Source organism: Crocuta crocuta, unplaced genomic scaffold, assembly GCF_008692635.1.
Source record: "Crocuta crocuta isolate KB4526 unplaced genomic scaffold, BGI_CrCroc_1.0 scaffold477, whole genome shotgun sequence".
Taxonomy (NCBI): Eukaryota; Metazoa; Chordata; class Mammalia; order Carnivora; family Hyaenidae; genus Crocuta; species Crocuta crocuta.
Window position 1 is genome coordinate 755,197 of NW_027530193.1, and position 17,667 is coordinate 772,863.

The 17,667-nt window shown below is 56.3% G+C and overlaps 2 protein-coding genes across 5 annotated transcripts in view; one reads left to right on the plus strand and one right to left on the minus strand.

The window, feature by feature from the left end:
* The window catches only part of PKIG (cAMP-dependent protein kinase inhibitor gamma), an 89,878-nt gene extending 85,538 nt beyond the window's left edge, over nucleotides 1-4,340 (plus strand). For 3 of the 4 annotated variants that reach the window (XM_077765273.1, XM_077765275.1, XM_077765274.1), the window contains 2 exons: nucleotides 58-231; nucleotides 3,608-4,340. In XM_077765273.1, coding sequence (XP_077621399.1) covers nucleotides 84-231; nucleotides 3,608-3,687 — 228 coding nt within the window. In that variant the 5' untranslated portion in view covers nucleotides 58-83 and the 3' untranslated portion in view covers nucleotides 3,688-4,340. The remainder of the gene's footprint in view (nucleotides 1-57; nucleotides 232-3,607) is intronic. The other variant, XM_077765276.1, reaches the window with a different exon arrangement.
* Nucleotides 4,341-4,820: 480 nt separating this feature from the next.
* Nucleotides 4,821-17,021, minus strand: ADA (adenosine deaminase). The gene is made up of 9 exons (XM_077765283.1): nucleotides 16,928-17,021; nucleotides 11,471-11,614; nucleotides 9,619-9,746; nucleotides 8,576-8,647; nucleotides 8,393-8,494; nucleotides 8,129-8,193; nucleotides 6,321-6,450; nucleotides 5,603-5,705; nucleotides 4,821-5,114 (listed from the first exon to the last, which is right to left on the minus strand). The coding sequence occupies exons 2-9, from the start codon at nucleotides 11,541-11,543 to the stop codon at nucleotides 5,098-5,100; spliced, it is 690 nt and encodes a 229-aa protein (XP_077621409.1). The 5' UTR covers nucleotides 11,544-11,614; nucleotides 16,928-17,021; the 3' UTR covers nucleotides 4,821-5,097.
* Between the last annotated feature and the right edge of the window lie 646 nt (nucleotides 17,022-17,667).

Here is a 17,667-nt window from a genome sequence, read left to right on the forward strand (position 1 = left end):
GGTCTTCCCTGTAGGATGGACCCAGCCTCACCTCTGCTCCTGTCCCTTTGCCCACAGGCCTGAAGAGCGATGCGACAGGCGTGATGGAGGTCGAGTCCTCCTACTCGGACTTCATCTCCTGTGACCGGACCGGCCGTCGGAACGCGGTCCCTGACATCCAGGGGGACTCGGAGGCTGTGAGCGTGAGGAAGCTGGCTGGAGACATGGGCGAGCTGACGCTCCAGGGGGCAGGTCAGAACCTGGCGTCTTCCGCATCCCCTGCTCACAAGAGTCCCTCTTTTGGGCCCCGGGGCTGTCCTCCAAGTCCTAGACCGCCCACTCACTCTAAATCAGACCCCCACGCATCTCGAGCCATGAGGACTCTCTGGCCAGGCATCCGGGGCTCCTCCCTTTCCTCGCTGCCTTCCGTCCACAGGGCCTGTCAGTTCTCCCAGACGCAGCCCGGGTCCCTTGGCTTCCCGCCCAGTCCCACAGCCTCCCTGCCGGCCAGCTGCCAGCCAGACTCACTCAGACCATCCTGTCCCCTCCTGCACGCCCCTCACGTTACAGGGCCCTCTGTGGGGTCAGACCCTGCCCTGCCTCTGGGCTCTCACCGGGAGCTCCTCTCCCTTCACCTTCTGTCCTCCGGCCATACCCACCATTGGCCTGTTTCTGTCAGGGTGTCCTGTACAGAGCCTTCTGTGTCAGTTTCCTCTACTGGAGCCTTCCCGTCCAGGCCTGGGGTTGCCGTCTCCCCCCTCGGGCTGGACTCAGAGATACTTGCCCAGACAGTGACTGCCCCTCCTCAGTCACTGACCTTTGTCACTCTGATGGGGTTTCATGTGTTTAAATGTGAGCTCTGGGAGAGCAGGGCCCTTCTCTTCTGCTGGTGCCCAGCAGGCGCCAGGGACCACAGGCTGTGTGAATGAGTGGGAACGGGAGCAAGCCAGCTGCCAAACCCCGCAGTGCCCAGGGCCATCCTTTCCCTCCCTGTCCTCATGGCCTCACCTCTGCTCAGTCCGCTCGTCAGTCCTGGCACCTTCCTCTGGCCAGCCTTCCCTGACCCTCCCGCACTGGGTAGAGCCCTGTCCTCCCTGTCCCCAAAGTTCCATGGAGCCAGTGTCTGTACCACATCCCCTCCTACAGCAAAGTGCAACTGTCGGGCTCCGTGATCTCCCACAGAGCTGTCCCAGAGGGCTACCCTCTTACTTTCTCCTGTGTAGCCTTCAGTCCAGAGCCCTTGGTGCTTGTTGGCCAGAAGGGACCATGGACTACAGAACTGACTGTGGGGACATGGACTCACATGTCCACTCCTGTTATGGATGGACCTGTAGGCCCAAGAAGCTGGGCAGCTTGCTCAGGGTCACCAGCAAGTTAACACTGTTAGAACAGTACCCTGCGCAAGGACGCATACCCCACACCCCTCTCCCTGTCCTGTGGCCCACACTCCTCACAGCTCACCTCAGCCTGCTGCCTCTGCGCCAGAGGAAGGCACATCTATTTCTCAACAGCCCCCATGGGCCTTAACATCCTGCCCTCCCCTCACCTGGCTCACCTCGCTCGCTCTTAGAGACCCAGACTGCTCTGCTGAGAAGCCTTCCCTGATAGCCTCAAGCCAGAGGTGACACCTCTGTTCCCAGCCACCTCCATAACCCCACTTAGCACTGTGCCTTTTCTCTCCCACCTGGATCGGTGTCTCAAGTACATGGTACATGGTGGCATTTGGCAGGTGGGAGAGGTTGCACAGCCAGTGGCTGTTGACTGGCCAACACGCCCCGCTCCCACAGTGGACAGCCAGCCAGGGGGCGTGCTCACAGCTTCTGCATCCCTATCCTCAGCTCTAGTCAACACTTTTCTGTCTCCTTCTACCTCTGGAGTAGTAAGCACCCATCCATGGACCCTTATCATACCTGTTTCCTCTAATTTGGACTCCTTGAAGTATCTGGGTCCTCTAGGTCTAGGACATTTGCCTGCCAGGGTGGCAGACATTTAAAAGGGGGACCTGCAGAAGGAACTGTTCAATGCAAGGAAGCGAAGCAGTCATGCTGAAGTGTCGGCCAGCCTAGCTGACGAACCTTCCAGTAAGCCCTGCAGGCTGTGCTCAGACCCCCAGACTCACTGAGGGACTGGGCCTACAAAGATTCTGACCAGTGGGCCCAGCTTAGAATCTGTTTACTTAGAACAGCCCAGGCGACAGATACCCCAGCTGGATGGACGGGAAGGTATGGCCTTGGCCCGTCCTGAAGGCCCAGCCACCGGCCTTCCCAAGCCTGTGGCCTGTTGGTGTTAATATTCCCTAAACGTCATACACAAGCCTTTGCCTTTCCTGTCTTCAGTGGGGAAGACGTTTCCTTCCTTTGCCTAATGATGACATTGAGAAACAATAGACAAGACACGAGGAGAGGAATACAGTGCCCAGCAGTTTCTGACCGTGAAACATTTTCAAATTCTGCCCTGAAACTGACCCCAAGGAGTCCCAAGAATACTGATTGGTGAAGAATGTGCTCAAGAACCTTCTCCCCCAGGCAAGAGAGAGCTGGGACTGGCACAGAAGAAGGGTTACCGCTGGGTGAAGACATTCCCATGTGCCAGATGACCCCTGTGACCCTACACCTCGGTCACGCACAGGTAGAGGTGTCACCATCTTCACTTTAAGTGAATCCCCTGAGGTCCCACAGCAAAGAAATGTTAAGAGTGATGACTGGGGAATCTAACGAGAATGTTCCTGCTCGCCAGGGCAGGAAGCTCAGGGTCAAATCGGGCATCACAACCTGGGAAATTTGCCCTAAGTGCAGACTAGTTTATCAGGCTTCCGGAGGGGCAGAAGGACCCTCTGGGCCCAAGCTTTCGCTACAGGTACCAACCAGGACAGGGGTAGTGGTGGGGGCCAGCCCCAGACTTCCACGTCCTGGCTGCACTGCTGGCTCCCACCACCTGCTCAGACTGCCACGTGGGAGAGCACTGCTTTGTGGCAGAAGTTAAATTCGGCAGAAGAGACATTGGCTCCCTCCACTGCTTCTCTCTAGCAAATCAGTCTTCAAGCCTGCTTTTCTCACTAGATCATGACCCTAATCATAATCTCCAGACTGTGTGGGTGCTCCAGCCTCTGGAGCTCAGGACAGGTTGGGGTGGTTCTCCTTAGTGAGGGATTAGTCTAAGGATGCAAAGACAGAGGCCCTGTTGGGAGGTGGGGCTGGTCTCGTAAGGACACAGCACCGTGAAGCAGCCTCACCCGGGTATGCCCCTGAGCCAGCCCGTGCCCTGCCCCTTCTCTGTCTTCAAAGAACAGCTACCGCTCACTGAGCACCTGTTCCGTGCTGGGACTTCACATTCGCCTCCTCCTTTTGGAGAACCCACACGGACCTCCTGACCCTCAGCAGCCCTTCACTGAGGCTCGCGTACCAGTCATGCCCGAGCCTGGCCTTTCACTGACCTTAATTATACCACCACCTGCCTTTTCTTTGTAAATGTTAACTTGTTAGAGGGCAGGCTAAAGGTCTCGGGCCACCACCACCCTTAATCCAGTTCCTATCCTGCACCCCAGGCCTCACCCACTGTTCCCACTTCAGCTGCATCCTTTCTAAAGGCCTTCTGTGCTTTACGTTTGTGTTTGCTTCTTTTCTCTCAGAAGGACAGACAGAGGCGGGCACCCCAGACAAGGAAGCCAGCAAGCCGCCCGAGAGTAGCGATGGGACCACCTCGTCTTGAGTCTGACTTTGCCCATGAAGGGAGGAAGAGAGACCTGCTGTCCCCACCTTGACAGGGACCCCTGGCATTGGCCTGGCAGCCTCTTCTCTGAGCCCCTGTACCAGGCAAGCCAAGCCAGAGTGAAGCGGCACCCCCGGAGGCCGCCGTGGCCCCTGCCCTGGGAAAACCTTACCCCTCCTCTGCCCCCCGCACCCTCCACTCGCCCAGCACCTCCTCACCGTGCCCGGGCACTCTCTCACAACCCTGTAGCTGCGGGGCATTATTTATTCAGTGGGCACCTGGGTGAGCTGCACCCCCAGGAATGCGCCTCCGTAGGTGGTCTGGGCGGCAACCACAGCCCAGCTCTGCCCCGCCTCCTCCAAGCCCAACCTTTGGAGTCAAGACCTTCATAACCCTTTTTTTAAACACTTTTAAACTTTTTAAAAACTTTAAACCTCTTTTCAGCAGAGAGAAGGGAGCTGACTTTTTGGGAGGGTGGGGGAGGCACTCTAAGCTAAACTGACCATCTGTGCAGCTCCACGGCCCCTCCTGGAGCCTCCCGGACCCATTTCTAGGGAAGGGGTTTTGTGCTCAAAACTGACCAACTCTTTGCCCTTTCTACCAACATAAGTGGCACCTAGGACCCAAGAAATAAATGCTGATGATTTGTGTGACTGGTTTAAGATTATTTCTCCTTTAAACAGCAAAAGCAGGGGTGGACCAGGCTTCCCCAGGTTAGCTGGGATCTCTCTCCCTGCCCCGGGGTTCCACGGAAGGGTGTACCTGAGAAGATGCTGGTATTCCGCAGAGGCCAGCATTCTCCTAGCCTGGTGCCTGATGAGTCTTCTACCATCTGTCCCTCTCACTCACCCCAGTCCACAGCTCACCCAGATGGGCAGGCCCAGCCCTTGAAACCTACAGTGGGAGGGGGCTAAGAGGTCACATTTAAGCACATAGCTCTTCAAGAGAAGCCTGCTTGCTTCCCGAGGGAGGGCAGGCTATGTAAGGCTCCCGCTTTGCCCCCCAGCATCAGAAGCGCCAGCTTTCCCTTCACAGCGCCCACCAGAATCTCAGGATCCTGCTGCTGAGCAGGCTGCCCGAGCCTGGGAACCCACAGGCTCCTTCTGTTCTCACTCCGCCCAAGACCACGACGCTGCACAACACTAGCCATTGGCTTCTTTATTGAGCACCAGATTTTCAGCATGAGTCACCATAGGAAGGTTTCAGATTCACCCAGACTCTGGTCCATAGTCAGAGAGCTGCAGCGTGCTGAAGCATTCACGTGTACAGAAACAGGCACATGGGCTCCAAGGCAGCAGTGGCTGACTATGGGCATCCTGGTCTTCCTTGAAGGAGTAAAGGTGAGTGTCGTTCACCCTGAAGGAGGTTCCATCCACGGGGTGAGGGCTTGGAGAGGTGGCTATGATGTCTTCAGGGATGCTGCCCTGCTTCCCAGGCCAGAGACAGAAAGGTTAGGCACCTGCTAGTACCCAGGATGTAAAAAAAAAAAAACAACAAAAACCCCAGAACATCAGAGCCAGAGAGGAACCCCTTTCTTCAGATGAGGAGACTGAGGCTTCAAGCAAGAGAATGCTTTACCAAGGTTGCACAGTTAAAGCAGAACAGAGCTAAGACCAAGGCCCAGCTCCCCTGCCCTTCGCTTTAGGCAGCCATGGTGACAACCCAAGTTGCCAAGACCTTTGGGGCTGTACTTCAAGACACTCTCCCCTGAGACCAACCTCAAAACCGCATTCTACCGAAAGTAAGCTGATCTGGTGAGCAGCGCCATCAGCTAAAGCCTTGTAGCCAGGGAGTTCCGCACATATTCCTGGCGCCACCCAGGAGAGGAATGGGGTGCTTCTTGTAGGAAATCCCACAGAAAGCCAGGCTACAGCCAGGGCCGGTCAATGGCCCAGAAGCTCAGCCAGGAACATACCTGCAGCAGCCGAAGGTGGCAGCCCATAGGCTGTATAGAGCAGATCAAGAAGCTGCTGCTTCTCATCTTCGGGGAGGAAACTGGACTTTGCCGCATTGATGTTCTAGGAGGACCAAAATGGTGGATGATCTGAACCCAGAGAGTACTGAAGGAAGCCCTGGCAATCTAGTGACGGGCCGACCTCTTCAGTGAACATGGCAATCGATTAAACTCAGAGAAGGACATGTCCAAGGTCATGGCCGCAAGTGCCAGAGCAGAGACCATGAGGTTCAGTGTCCCTGAAGTGGCACTAGAGGACTCCGTGATGTGCGGGGGAAGCTGAAGAAATTTGAGACAGGTGGGGTACGTGCGCGGCCAGGGACACTCCTGCGGGGACAGACTTGGGGTGTCACAGCCCCTAAAATCAAGGGCTCAGCCTGGGATCTGTGAATGGCCTGAAATGTGTACACACACTGTTCCAGGGAGAGAGTGGACAGCTTTTACCAGATTCTTTGCAGGCATGCGACCCAGGCAAAGGCTAAAAAACCTGGTACTAGGTCAGCATGCCAGCCTGAGGTCTTCTTCACAGAGGGCACCTAACTCTAGGTCTGGCTTGTCTCCGCCTGTGCAGGCAAACTCACTCCTCATCTCCAGAGGTTCTGGGCCCTGGCCAAGACCTGCAGGCCTCCCACACTGCCAGGGCCAAGAGTCAAGGCCACCAGGGCTCACGCCCACTCACCAGTCTCTTGAACTCCTCCTCGGTAAAGCCCATGTTCTGTTTGGTCATTTGGTAATCGGTTTCCAGGGTGGACTTGAAGATGAGTGGGTCATCTGTGTTGAGCGAGTAGTTAGCCTGGTCACGCTTGAACCTGGATACAGGGGTGAGGGGAGAGGGAAGAGCCTCCTTATACTTGAGTGAACAGTCACCACACGTTGGCTTTCACCCTCCCTTGAGCCTTGCAGCACCTTTAGACCTGAAAGAGCTGCTCGCTGTACAGAGAAAGAGAGCTCAGGCGACGTGTGTAATGCCACATAACCAGCAACTCAAGACGCAAACCATCCGACCAGGCCAGAGCGGGGCAAAGGCAGAAGAAGAACAGGTAGAATGGCAGATCATATGAAACCAGAGACACGGAAGGAAGCCCTGGGCAATCTAGTGACGGGCCAACCTCTTCAATGAACACGGGCAATCGATTAAGCTCAGCAGAGGAGGACATGTCCAAGGTCACATGGCCGCAAGTGCCAGAGCAGAGACCATGAGGTTCAGTGTCCCTGAAGTGGCACTAGAGGACTCCGTGATGTGCGGGGGAAGCTGAAGAAATTTGAGACAGGTGGGGTACGTGCGCGGCCAGGGACACTCCTGCGGGGACAGACTTGGGGTGTCACAGCCCCTAAAATCAAGGGCTCAGTCTGTGATCTAGGAACGGCCTGGAAAGCAAGGAGGCCCAGCAAGCGGCACCCTCTGGAGCCTTCATCTTCACAGCCTGCACTCGGGGGAGCCGTCTGGACTCCACCTGTTCACCCTCAATCGCCCTGGGATCAACTCTTGACCCAGCACCGCACGGAAAGGGCTCCTGGCACAATCCCAGCTCACCGTCTATAACCCCAGGCCTTTCCTGCCTCTTACCCAGCACAATTTTGCACTGTTGACTGGTCTTAAAAGCCTTTTGATTTCCCGGGTACCACACTTTTGGCTCGCCTTGTACCAGTCTCTTCTGTCCCTTAAATGTTACTACCCTGCATTCTCTCCTAGGCCTCCTGAGGCTGTCACTTCTCCAGCCACCAGATCTGTGTAGCTGACTCGTGAACCCTTCTTCAGCCCCTAGGCTGTGTACCCCTGGTGCCTCCAAGAGCCCACACTGGGACGCTGGGCAGGTACCGCGTGCTCCACCATCCTGACGGGACCTCACACTCCCTAGTAGTCCGATCACAGCCCAAACTCCTCCTCCTCTTAAGCTTGGCAGACAGACCAGTGCTGGCCTGACCACGGTCGCCCCAAGCTCTTGCCGCCTTCTCCTATGTCAGGGAAAGGTGGCTTTGCCCTCCTGAGGCCTGATGCCACCCCCAGGGTGCAGTCACAGGACAGCGGGAAGAAGGGCCAAGGCCTCTGGTTAGATGGTGGGTTGGGAGCAGGGTGGGTTGGGAGCAGGGTGGGTTGGGCCAGACCCCCAANACTTGAGGGAACACCCAGAGGTGCCAGGAGAAGGGACCGTGTGAGCTGCAAGACTCCTCATGCCTCGGAGGCTGACTCTAGAGTGTGGAAGCACCCGTCCAACCTGGAGGCAGCGGAACACTGTGCCGTGTGGCGGCAGGACTGAGGGGGCCCCAGGTCCGCCATCCAGGAGCAGGGCTTCCTCAGCCTGTTACAGCACACCTGCGCCTGGGGCTCCCCTTCCACAAGACGAAGACGGCACCATCTGCTCCCCGAGGCCTCAAAGCGATTTCCTGTCCAGAGGCTCTGCGGGGACAGTGCCCAGCCCCTGCACTTCCCTCTCACCCTCGACTTTCCTGTTCAAACCCGAATGGGCCCCAGGGCCTGGGCCTCACCGAACCACCGGGTGCTCCGTTTCTGACTTCCAGGCGCCTGTGAGGTAGCTGGACCAGGGGCAGACCTGGAAGAGCAGGTGGGTGGGGCTGGCACGGGTGCCCCCAGGCCATGCTTGCCCCAGGCCCAAAAGCCCCCTGTTCGGACACCGGTCTTGCCACAGCCATGCCGGCCTCCCAGTTGCCGAGTCCCGTGAGCTCTGCCCTGGCAGCTTTGACACCCGCTGCCCACTCCTGCCACGCCGACCCCGCCCCCTGGCCACTCACCTCAAAGTGCAGGTTTTCACGCCACAGCCGGGCATAAAGGGCCTCGTCCTCCAGCGTGTGGTAGCCGTGTCCCACCCTCTCCGTCTTAAGCGTGTCCACAGCCTGCGGAGAGGCGGAGTGGAGCCCAGTATCCGGTGGGGAGGAAGCAGGGAGAAGGGCCCCGCGCCAGCCCGGACTTCTCACCTGTCTCACCACCTCTGCGGAGCCCACCTCGCCTGCGTGGACGGTGCGGTGAATCCCGCTCCTCACTGCCTCCTGGAAGGGCAAGAGCCGGTCACAGGTAGCCTGGGGGAGGGCCCCAGGAGGCCCGGCCTTCACCACACTTTGGGTCTGAGTTTTGGCACCCTTGAACTATGGCCGGTCGGCTGGCCTGCTTCAAGATGGGGAAGTCGGGGGGTTTGTTTGTGGAATCATAATCTAAGTGGTAGCTACCCTTGATCAGACAGTTACTAAGTGTCTGTCACCGTATGAAATGGTTTGCATACGTTACCTAACATCCACAAGTATTAGAATACCTGTTTTACAAAAAGACAAACATGCCCAGGAAAGTAACAGGATGATGATCAAACAGCCAGGAAGTGGGGAGCCAAGCTCTGAATCTGGGAGGTGAGACTCCAGAGCCCCCTCTCTAAAGCCCCTGCCTCATCCACGGGAAGTGTGTCATCAGGCTTCAAGGTGTTTGCTCTAACTCCATCGTCCCAACAGCAGAAACAGAAGCCCAGAGAAGGGGCAGTCTCACCCAAGTTCACACAGTAAGGTACAGGCAGAGACAGGCTCACACGAGTACTCCCAACACCAAGGGAGTACCAACACCAACACACTTCTGTTTGTTTTTTTAATTTTTTTTTAATGTTTTTTAATTTACTTCTGAGAGAGAGAGACAGCGTGAGCGGGGAGGGTCAGAGAGAGAGGGGGATACGGAATCTGAAACAGGCTCCAGGCTCTGAGCTGTCAGCACAGAGCCCAATGCGGGGCTCAAACCCACAAACTGTGAGATCATGACCTGAGCCGAAGTCGGACGCTTAACCGACTGAGCCACCCAGGCACCCGGGACTCTTCTGATTATACCAAATTCTCTATTTCTAGCACCGGAGACCCAACTAAGATAGACCTGGGGACTGTGGAGGCCTCACACGTGCCAGTCCCTGTGACCTCCCCCTCCTGGGTGGAAGCAAGCTCCCGGTGCTGACCCGGCACCGCCCTCCCCACCTTCCCGCAGGACCCACCTCGTAGGCCTCCATGTGTCCTGGGAAGAGGCTGCTCCCTTGGATGGTCTCGTCTCCAGCCAGGTCAATGGCCACCACCGTCTGATGCCGGTACTTCTTACACAGCTGCACCACCTCCAGGGACCAGTCTGTGGGCAAGATGTCCCCCGGTCTCTGATGGCAGCACCAAGGGGAGGCCCCCCTGCTTACCATCCCCCAGCATGAAGCCAGTGGTGGGGCGGGGGCACAGGTCTCGTCTTCAGATCCTGCCTGCCAGGGCCTAAGCACATGACCTTCAGCCAACTCCTCCATCCAAGGCCTGGTTTCCTCTGCTCTCAGAGATGCCAGCCGCTGTCGCACAGGCCCGAGGCAAGGCCCGGGGTGGAAAGTGCCGAGGGCAGGGTCTGGCTGGCCGTTTTTCACTTGATCCCCAGCACAGCCCTCAAGGGGGCGGGGGTGTGCTCAGCCTCACTTAGCACATGAGGAGATGGAGGCTCCCACGTTTTAACACTGAAGCTCAAAACAGAACCCACACTAGCATTGCTGAGTGTACTGCTAACATACTCCGTCCTCTTAACCAATCAAGGCATCATGAGGGGTTTAAAAACGGATGAACAGTCACAGGTTTTGGCACCAGACGCCCCTGTGTTCCCACGTGGGCTTTCTGCCTTCCTGACTGAGGAGCGACAGTGTCCTCATCTGTCAGAAGGGAGACAACGGCAGACCCGCCTCACGGGCTGCTACACAGGTCAGAGAAAACACACGCAAGTCACTGACATGGAACCTGGCTTCGATTTTTTTCTACTGTTCAGGTTCCTCTGGTTTTGTGCTTCCTGCAGGTCGCGTGGCTGTCAGGCCCGGCCTCCCTCTATTGCCAAGAGTTCTGAGTGCGAAGCCCAAAGGTCCTGCTGAGGGGCTCAATGAATGCCATGGGGCTGGGGGCAGAGGGTGTGGCTCCAGGGCCAGGCTGGGAGGTGGGGGCCGGGGTCAGAGGGGCAGCCCGGGGCAGGGCTGAGGGCACACTCACCGGGCTGGTGGCGCATGCAGCACAGGATAGACCGCGCCTTCACCCCAAAGTCTCGCTCTCCCTCCTGCAGGCCCTGGTTCACCAGAGCCACCACATCATCGGGGGTGACGTCCCCTCTGTGTGGGGAGAAGAGTAGGGACGGGGCAGAGACAAAGGTCTAGAGGACACAGCCCTGGGACTGGGACGTGGGGGACAGGGTGGGTGGGGGGAGAAAAGAGGCTTCAAGAAGCAGCTCCGGCCCCTAGGAACCCACCGCCTCTGGGGAGGAAGACGTGGCCCCAAGCCCTGGGCCAGCGCACTGCCGGCGCTGGAGGCACTTCCAGGCTGGAAGGTGTGTGCGGGGTGGGGGGTGCCTGTCAGACACGGCCGTCCCTGCGGATGTGGGGCACCGCTAAGTCCGCCTACTCGGATTCCCACTCGGCCGCCCGTGTTACAGCTGTAGCTAAAGGGGCAAGGGGGCAGGGTAATGCCACTTAGAGGCCCAGGCAGAGGGGCAGGAATGGGCCCACAGGGCTAGAACGGGACATCTAGAAGTCCCTGGACAAGGGATCTTGTTTCTAGGCTGTGGGCCTGTGTCCGGGACAAAGGAGGCAAGACACAGCCACACACGGTTTCTGATGGTAAATAAACAAGCAAACCAGCCAGCCGGCCCAGGTGAGGGCTGGGAAGGTCTCTTGTGACAGAGTTAAGGACGGGACCATAACTTTCTGAGGCCAGAGACAGGACTGGGGGTACGGGGGGGCGGGGCGCAAGATTAGGTCAGGGGCTCCCACCAGCCTGCCCCCGAGTCGCAGGTTGGCCCATCCCACCGACGCCTGGGAACGGCCCCTCCAGGTGGTCACTCACTCTGCCTGGCCCCAGGGGATCGGCTCCACTTTAGCGTTGGCCAGCAGGTGCGGGCTGTAACGCACCTCCACATACACCACGCCCTCCTTGGCCTTCATCTCGACAAACTCATAGGCGATCCTTTTGATGGCCTCACGGGAGCCCCTGGGAAGAGAAGAGAAGCGTTGGGGACAACCTTCCCCAAGTCCCTTAGGAGCTCTAGAGGCAACAAGGCTGTCCCCATCCCCTGGCAGATCAAACCCCCACCTAGCCCCCAGCCCCCAGCCCTGGGTATCTGCTCGAGAAGATCCCAGAAGCATGGCAGGTCCGGTCAGCTCGACCTCCAAACCACATGCCGATTCTTGCCCCCTCCACCCAGGTTCTAACCAGCTCCTCTCCCCGGCCTCCCTGCCTGCAGCTTGCTCCTGTAACACTGCTTTCCACACAGCGGCTAGAGCAGTCTGTTAAAAATGTGACTCAAACCACCGTGCTCCTCCAGTCTGAACCTAGAACGAGATCTCAGTCCCACAAGGCCTGTACACTCTGGCCCGTCCCTCTCCCTAGACCTACATTCTCCCCCATCCCATGAGGCCACCACAGCCTGCCTTCTGTCCAACAGTCAAGCTTATTCCCATATCGGGGCTCTGTTTGCAGCACCCCCGGCCTGCCTGGCTCTTCCCCTGGATCGTCCTGTGCTCCTCTCCATTTAGACCCCAGCTCCAGCCCGGTGCCTCCTCAGAGAGCCCTTCCCTGACCCACTTTAAAAGGGCTCCTCTGAGATGCTCTACGTGTTCCCCCGGCCTTTACCCCCCGCGGCTCTTACCTCCCCTCCCCCCCAACTTGATGTTACTTATCCCATGGTTTCTTTACCAATTCTCACCCCCCTGCAGGAACGCAGCCTCCACCGACCAGAGTCCCGCCATCGGTCTTGTCAGGACCGGGACCCCTCCTCAGTCCAGGACAGAGCCGAGGATGTAGTGGCCACACAAATGTTTGCTGGGTGATGGACACAGGTCAGCAGGGCAGAGAAATAAAAACGCGCGCGCGCACGCGCACACACACACACACACACACACACACACAGAGGCAACGAGCACAATGACCAGCGGGATTGCGTCAAACTCAAAAGCACACAGCAAGGAGAGCCTTCCACAGGGTGAACGGGCCACCTACAGAGTGGAAGAAAAGGACTGCAAAATCCTACCTGATACGGGGCCGCTATCAACGTGCATAAGGGACTTCCACAAATTAACAGCAAAAACACCAAATGATCTGATTTTTTTTTAAATGGGCAAAGGACCGGAGTAAACCTTTCTCAAAAGACCTACACGCAGCCAACAGTTTTATGAAAAAGGTGTTCAGCATCACTAATTGTCAGGGAAATGCAAATCAAAACTACAACCTCCCCCCTCACATCTCATTAGGACGGCTACAATGAAAGTGATGGCGGGGAAGAGGGGACCCTGGGGCACAGCCGGCAGGAAGGCAAGGCAAATTTGCGCGGCTACTGTGGAAAACCGTGCAGAGGCTCCTTGAGAAATTGAAAATAAAGCTATCGTATGATCTGGCAATCCCCCTTCTGGATATTTATCCAAAGGAAATGAAGTCATGATCTCACCGAGATCGTTATTTACAGTAGTGAAGACACTGTTACAACGTCAAGGTCCACAGACAAGTGAATGGATAAACACATACCACACACGCCACACACACACGCCACACACACATACACACACACACAGTGAACTACCGTTTAGCCTTAAGGAAATTCTGCCATTTGCAACCTGGATGAAGCTGGGAGAACATTATGCTAAGTGACATAAGCCAGATGCAGAAAGACAAATACTGCATGATCTCACTTACATGTGGAATCTAAAATAGTCCAACTCCTAAAAGCAGGAGGTACCACAGTAGTTGCCAGGGGCAGGTTGAGCAGGGAAAGGGGAAACTGAGGGCTGCTGAGCAAAAGGTACAAAGTTTCAGATCCACAAGATGAGTCCGTTCTGGAGACCCAACGTACGGCACGGTGACCATAGTTAACCACGCCGTATCACACACTTGAGATTTGCTAGGAGGGTAGATCGTAAGTGTTCCCACCACAGAAAAAGAAAAGAAAGAAAAAGGGGGGCACCTGCGTGGCTCAGTCAGTTAAGCGTTCGATTTCGGCTCAGGTCATGATTGCCCAGTTCATGGGTTCAAGCCCCACGTCAAGATTCTGTCCCCGCTCCCCCCTCGTCCCTTCCCTGCTCATGCTCTAGGTCTCAAAAATAAATCAAAATTGAAAGAAATGTCTTTTAAACAGCAAAAGGTAACTAACCACAGTGATGGTATGTTAAGTTAGCTTGCCTGTGATGATCATTTCACAATGGAGAGATACATCAAAACACCTCAAATGCATATAATTTCTATTGATCAGTTATACCCCAGTAAAACGAAGAAGAGAGAAGAGGGGCGGCGGCGGGGCGGCGGCTGGGTGGCTCAGATGGATAAGCATCCAACTTCGGCTCAGGTCATGATCTCACGGTTCATGAGTTCAATCCCCGCATCAAGCTCTGTGCTGAACAGCTCAAATCCTGGATCCTGCTTCTGATTCTGTGTCTCTCTCTCTCCCTTTCTCTCTGCCCACCCCCATACTCTGTCTTTCTCAAAAATAAACATTTTTTTTTTAATTTTTTAAGAGGAGAGAGGAAAGGACACAGATGGACAAATCCAGAGGGTACCCTGGGGTGGGGGAGACTTGAATCTTGGCTCCACGCTTACCTCTTGCAGGACTCTGGTGAGTCACCCTGATGCCTACGTCAAATGTGATCGTGAAGACAGATATGTTAACACATAAAACTCACCTGGGCTAGTGCTTGGCACAGAACAGACAGATGCTTAAAGTATTTTAGTGCTTATTTGGGTGCTGGCTCTAGCCGCAAGGCACATATTACCTGCCAGGGCCACTCTAAGTATTGATCAAGTGACAATGGACAGTGCCTAACTGGAAGTTTCCACCATGAAGAGTGAAAACAGAAAATGGTTACTAGAGTAAAGAATGTGTGAGGGAAGTGCCTTGGGAAAGTCAGCCAACTCCCAGGAAAAGGGTACCATGCCTTCAAGTATGAGGTGGGGGGCAGCTCCTGCCTTCCCTGGGGGGCAGGGGCCAAGCCTGTGTCTGGGACCTCAGACCTGCTGCAGGGGCGCTGGCCTCCCAGGAAGACGGTGCCAGATCTGCCCCCCTCACAGCTGCAAAACGCATTCAGTCCCCACTGTGACCAGCACACTCCGAGGCCCCGGGGATACAGCAAACAAGGTAGATAAAATCCCTGTCCCCGCAGTGCCCTGCAGTTGAGCAAGAGAGGCAAGTAAATAAACAAAATATAAAATCTACAGTAGGGGGCGCCTGGGTGGCTCAGTCCCTTAAGCATCTGACTCTTGATATCAGCCCAGGTCAGGATCTCACGGCGGTGGCATTAAGCTAGCCCCAGGTCAGCTGGGGCTGAGCATGGAGCCTGCTTGGGATTCTCTCTCCCCCTCTCCCCTCCCCTCCCCTGCTCAAGCTCTCCTTCTCTCTCAAATAAAACTTTTTAAAAAATTAAAAAATAAAATCTACGTTAGGTCAGATGGTGAAATATTCTACGGATACACGCAAACCAGGGGAGGGGGACTGTGATTTTCAGCAGTGTGGGCAGGGAAGGCCTCACTGAGAAAGTAACACTGGAGCAGACCAGAGGAGGAGGTGAGCAAGCCTGCTACAGTAGATATGGGAACAGCATTCCAGGCAGGGGGAACAGCATGCACAAAGGACCTGAGATTAGGAGTGTGCTTGCTGTCCAAGGTGCCAAGAGGCCAATGTGGCAGGAGAGAAGTGAGCAAAAGGGTAAGGGCTCCCCCTCTCCGTGGGGGAGAGGTGTCTCAGCCCGTCGGGAGCTCCCCCTGTGTGGGTGTTCCAATGTGGGGGTGTCCGGGGAGATAAGGCAGGTGCCTGCAGGGAGGGGCATGTGCACTAGTGTATCTGCCTACAAGGCCAGAGATGGGGACAGCCGGTGTTTTCCAGGCCGACTCCAGAAGCTTCCAGCAAGCAGCCTCAGCCCACATCTTCCTCCCCCAGAACTCCTCAGACTTGTCCTGACACTAATCTAGCCAACAGCCTCCATCTGCCTCACATACTTTCTTCACTGGCCCTCCGACAACCCATACTCACTACAAGGCCCAAACTTTTCCTCAGGTCCAGCCCTCTGGACGACATCACACCCTGTTGATCCCAAAGCTTGCGCCATACTTCCTCCTCCAGGCAGCTTTCCCTAACTGCTCCCAGTCCATTTGCCTCTTGCCCTTCCGGAGCTCTGACAGCACAGATTGCAAGGCTTGACTCTCACCAGCCCTGGGAAACTCTGTCTCAGGCCAGGAGGCTCAAGGTGGCATCAGGGGGAGAACCTGGACTTCACCCCTTGCAGCTGTGTGGTCCTGGCCACACCCCTATACTTCCCGAGCCTTCGTTTCCTCCTCTGCAAACGAGTGGGTCCTCCCCGCAGGACTGTCAACAACCACAGAAAGTACAGTTGTGTGAGCTGCTCACATCGAAGAGACTCTGCTCTTATTTCTTTTTAAATGTTTTTATTTATTTCTGAGAGAGAGAGCGAGCGAGCAGGGGAGGGTCAGAGCAAGAGGGAGACACAGAATCTGAAGCAGGCTCCAGGCTCTGAGCTATCAGACAGAACCCGACATGGGGCTCGAACCCACGAACCATGAGATATGACCTGAGCTGAAGTTGGATGCTTAACCAACTGAGCCACCCAGGCGCCCCAAGACTCTGCTCTTAAATGAAAGGTAACATAAGAATACCAGTGCCTAGAGGCGCCTGGGTGACTCAGGCGGTTAAACATCCGACTTCTACACAGGTCATGATCTCGTGGTTCAGGAGTTCAAGCCCCGCGTTGGGCTCTGTGCTGAAAGCTCAGAGCCTGGAAGCCTGTTTCAGATTCTGTGTCTCCCTCTCTCTCTGCCCCTCCCCTGCTTGTACTCTGTCTGTCTCTCAAAACTAAGTAAACATTTAAAAAATTAATTTAAAAAAACCACCAGTGCCTGGTTATCCATAAAGGTAGCAATTATCTTCATTGTAACAGGGGGCTTGCTGAGGACAGTACTGTGTCCATTCCAAACCGCAGCCCTAGAAGGTAGATGGGATTGCGAGCCCCATGGTCTAGATAAGAGCACAGAAGCCCAGAGAGGGTACATTTCCCCAGTGTCCCAGTTATCTCGTGAAAGGATCAGACACTAGGATCTGAGCTCTTGGCCTCGCCCTCTGTCACTTTGCTATAGAAGTTGAAGAAACATCAGTACATTATACCCACTTTCCAGAAGGGAAAACTCAAGGCTCAAAGGTAGGAAGAGATTCACACAAGTACACACAAGGATGAGAAACAGAACTGGGGAAGGCGCAGGCTGCAGGGGACAGGTATGGTCACCCAGGGCCCGGGGCGGGGGGTGACTCACGCGATGACAGGCATGTAGTAGTCAAACTTGGCCAGGAAAAATGGGAGGCTGGCGGGCTTGTCCAGGCCGATGATGTCCTGCAGCTCCTCCACGGTCTCAGCAGGGAGGGCAATCCCCCTCTTCCTGGGAACAGAGCCAGGAGGGCAGTGGACTGGTCCTGAGTAGGACCCAACCACCTCCTCCGAGGGACGGGAACAGGAAACCCAGGGATCTCTTCACCCATCTCCTCCCATTGAACAGATGGGAAAACTGAGGCCTGGGCCATTTAGGCCCAAACTTAGGCCAAAGGCTGGGACCAGCCAGGGAATCTCAAGAGGGGATACCTGGCATTGAGGTCTGCACACGCACGTCCCCGGCGCCTGGGAAGCCACCGGGGCGAGCCCTCAGTTTCCTCCTCAGCCCCAGGAGAGGGAGAGCCAGCTGGGCTCACGCCAGGCCACGGGTTATCAGAGCACTAACTGCAGCACCACAATGCCCGGGACAGGGACAGGCGCCGGACTTCCCTCCTCTGCCCTCCGCCCTCCATGTGGCCGGCACAGCAGAGAGGCCAGCCCGGCGCAGCGAGCTGGGAAAGCATCCGGTGGAGTGTCTGCCTTCTCCCGGGGAAGGCATGGGGGTTGGGGGGGGACCAGCCATCCACCTCAGAGCGGCCTCCCCTCTCTGCCCACACACCCCGTACGGGCCTCGCCCAGAACAGCCCTTCTGGCCCGGAGCCTCCTCCAAGCCAGTGGCAGGGAGGT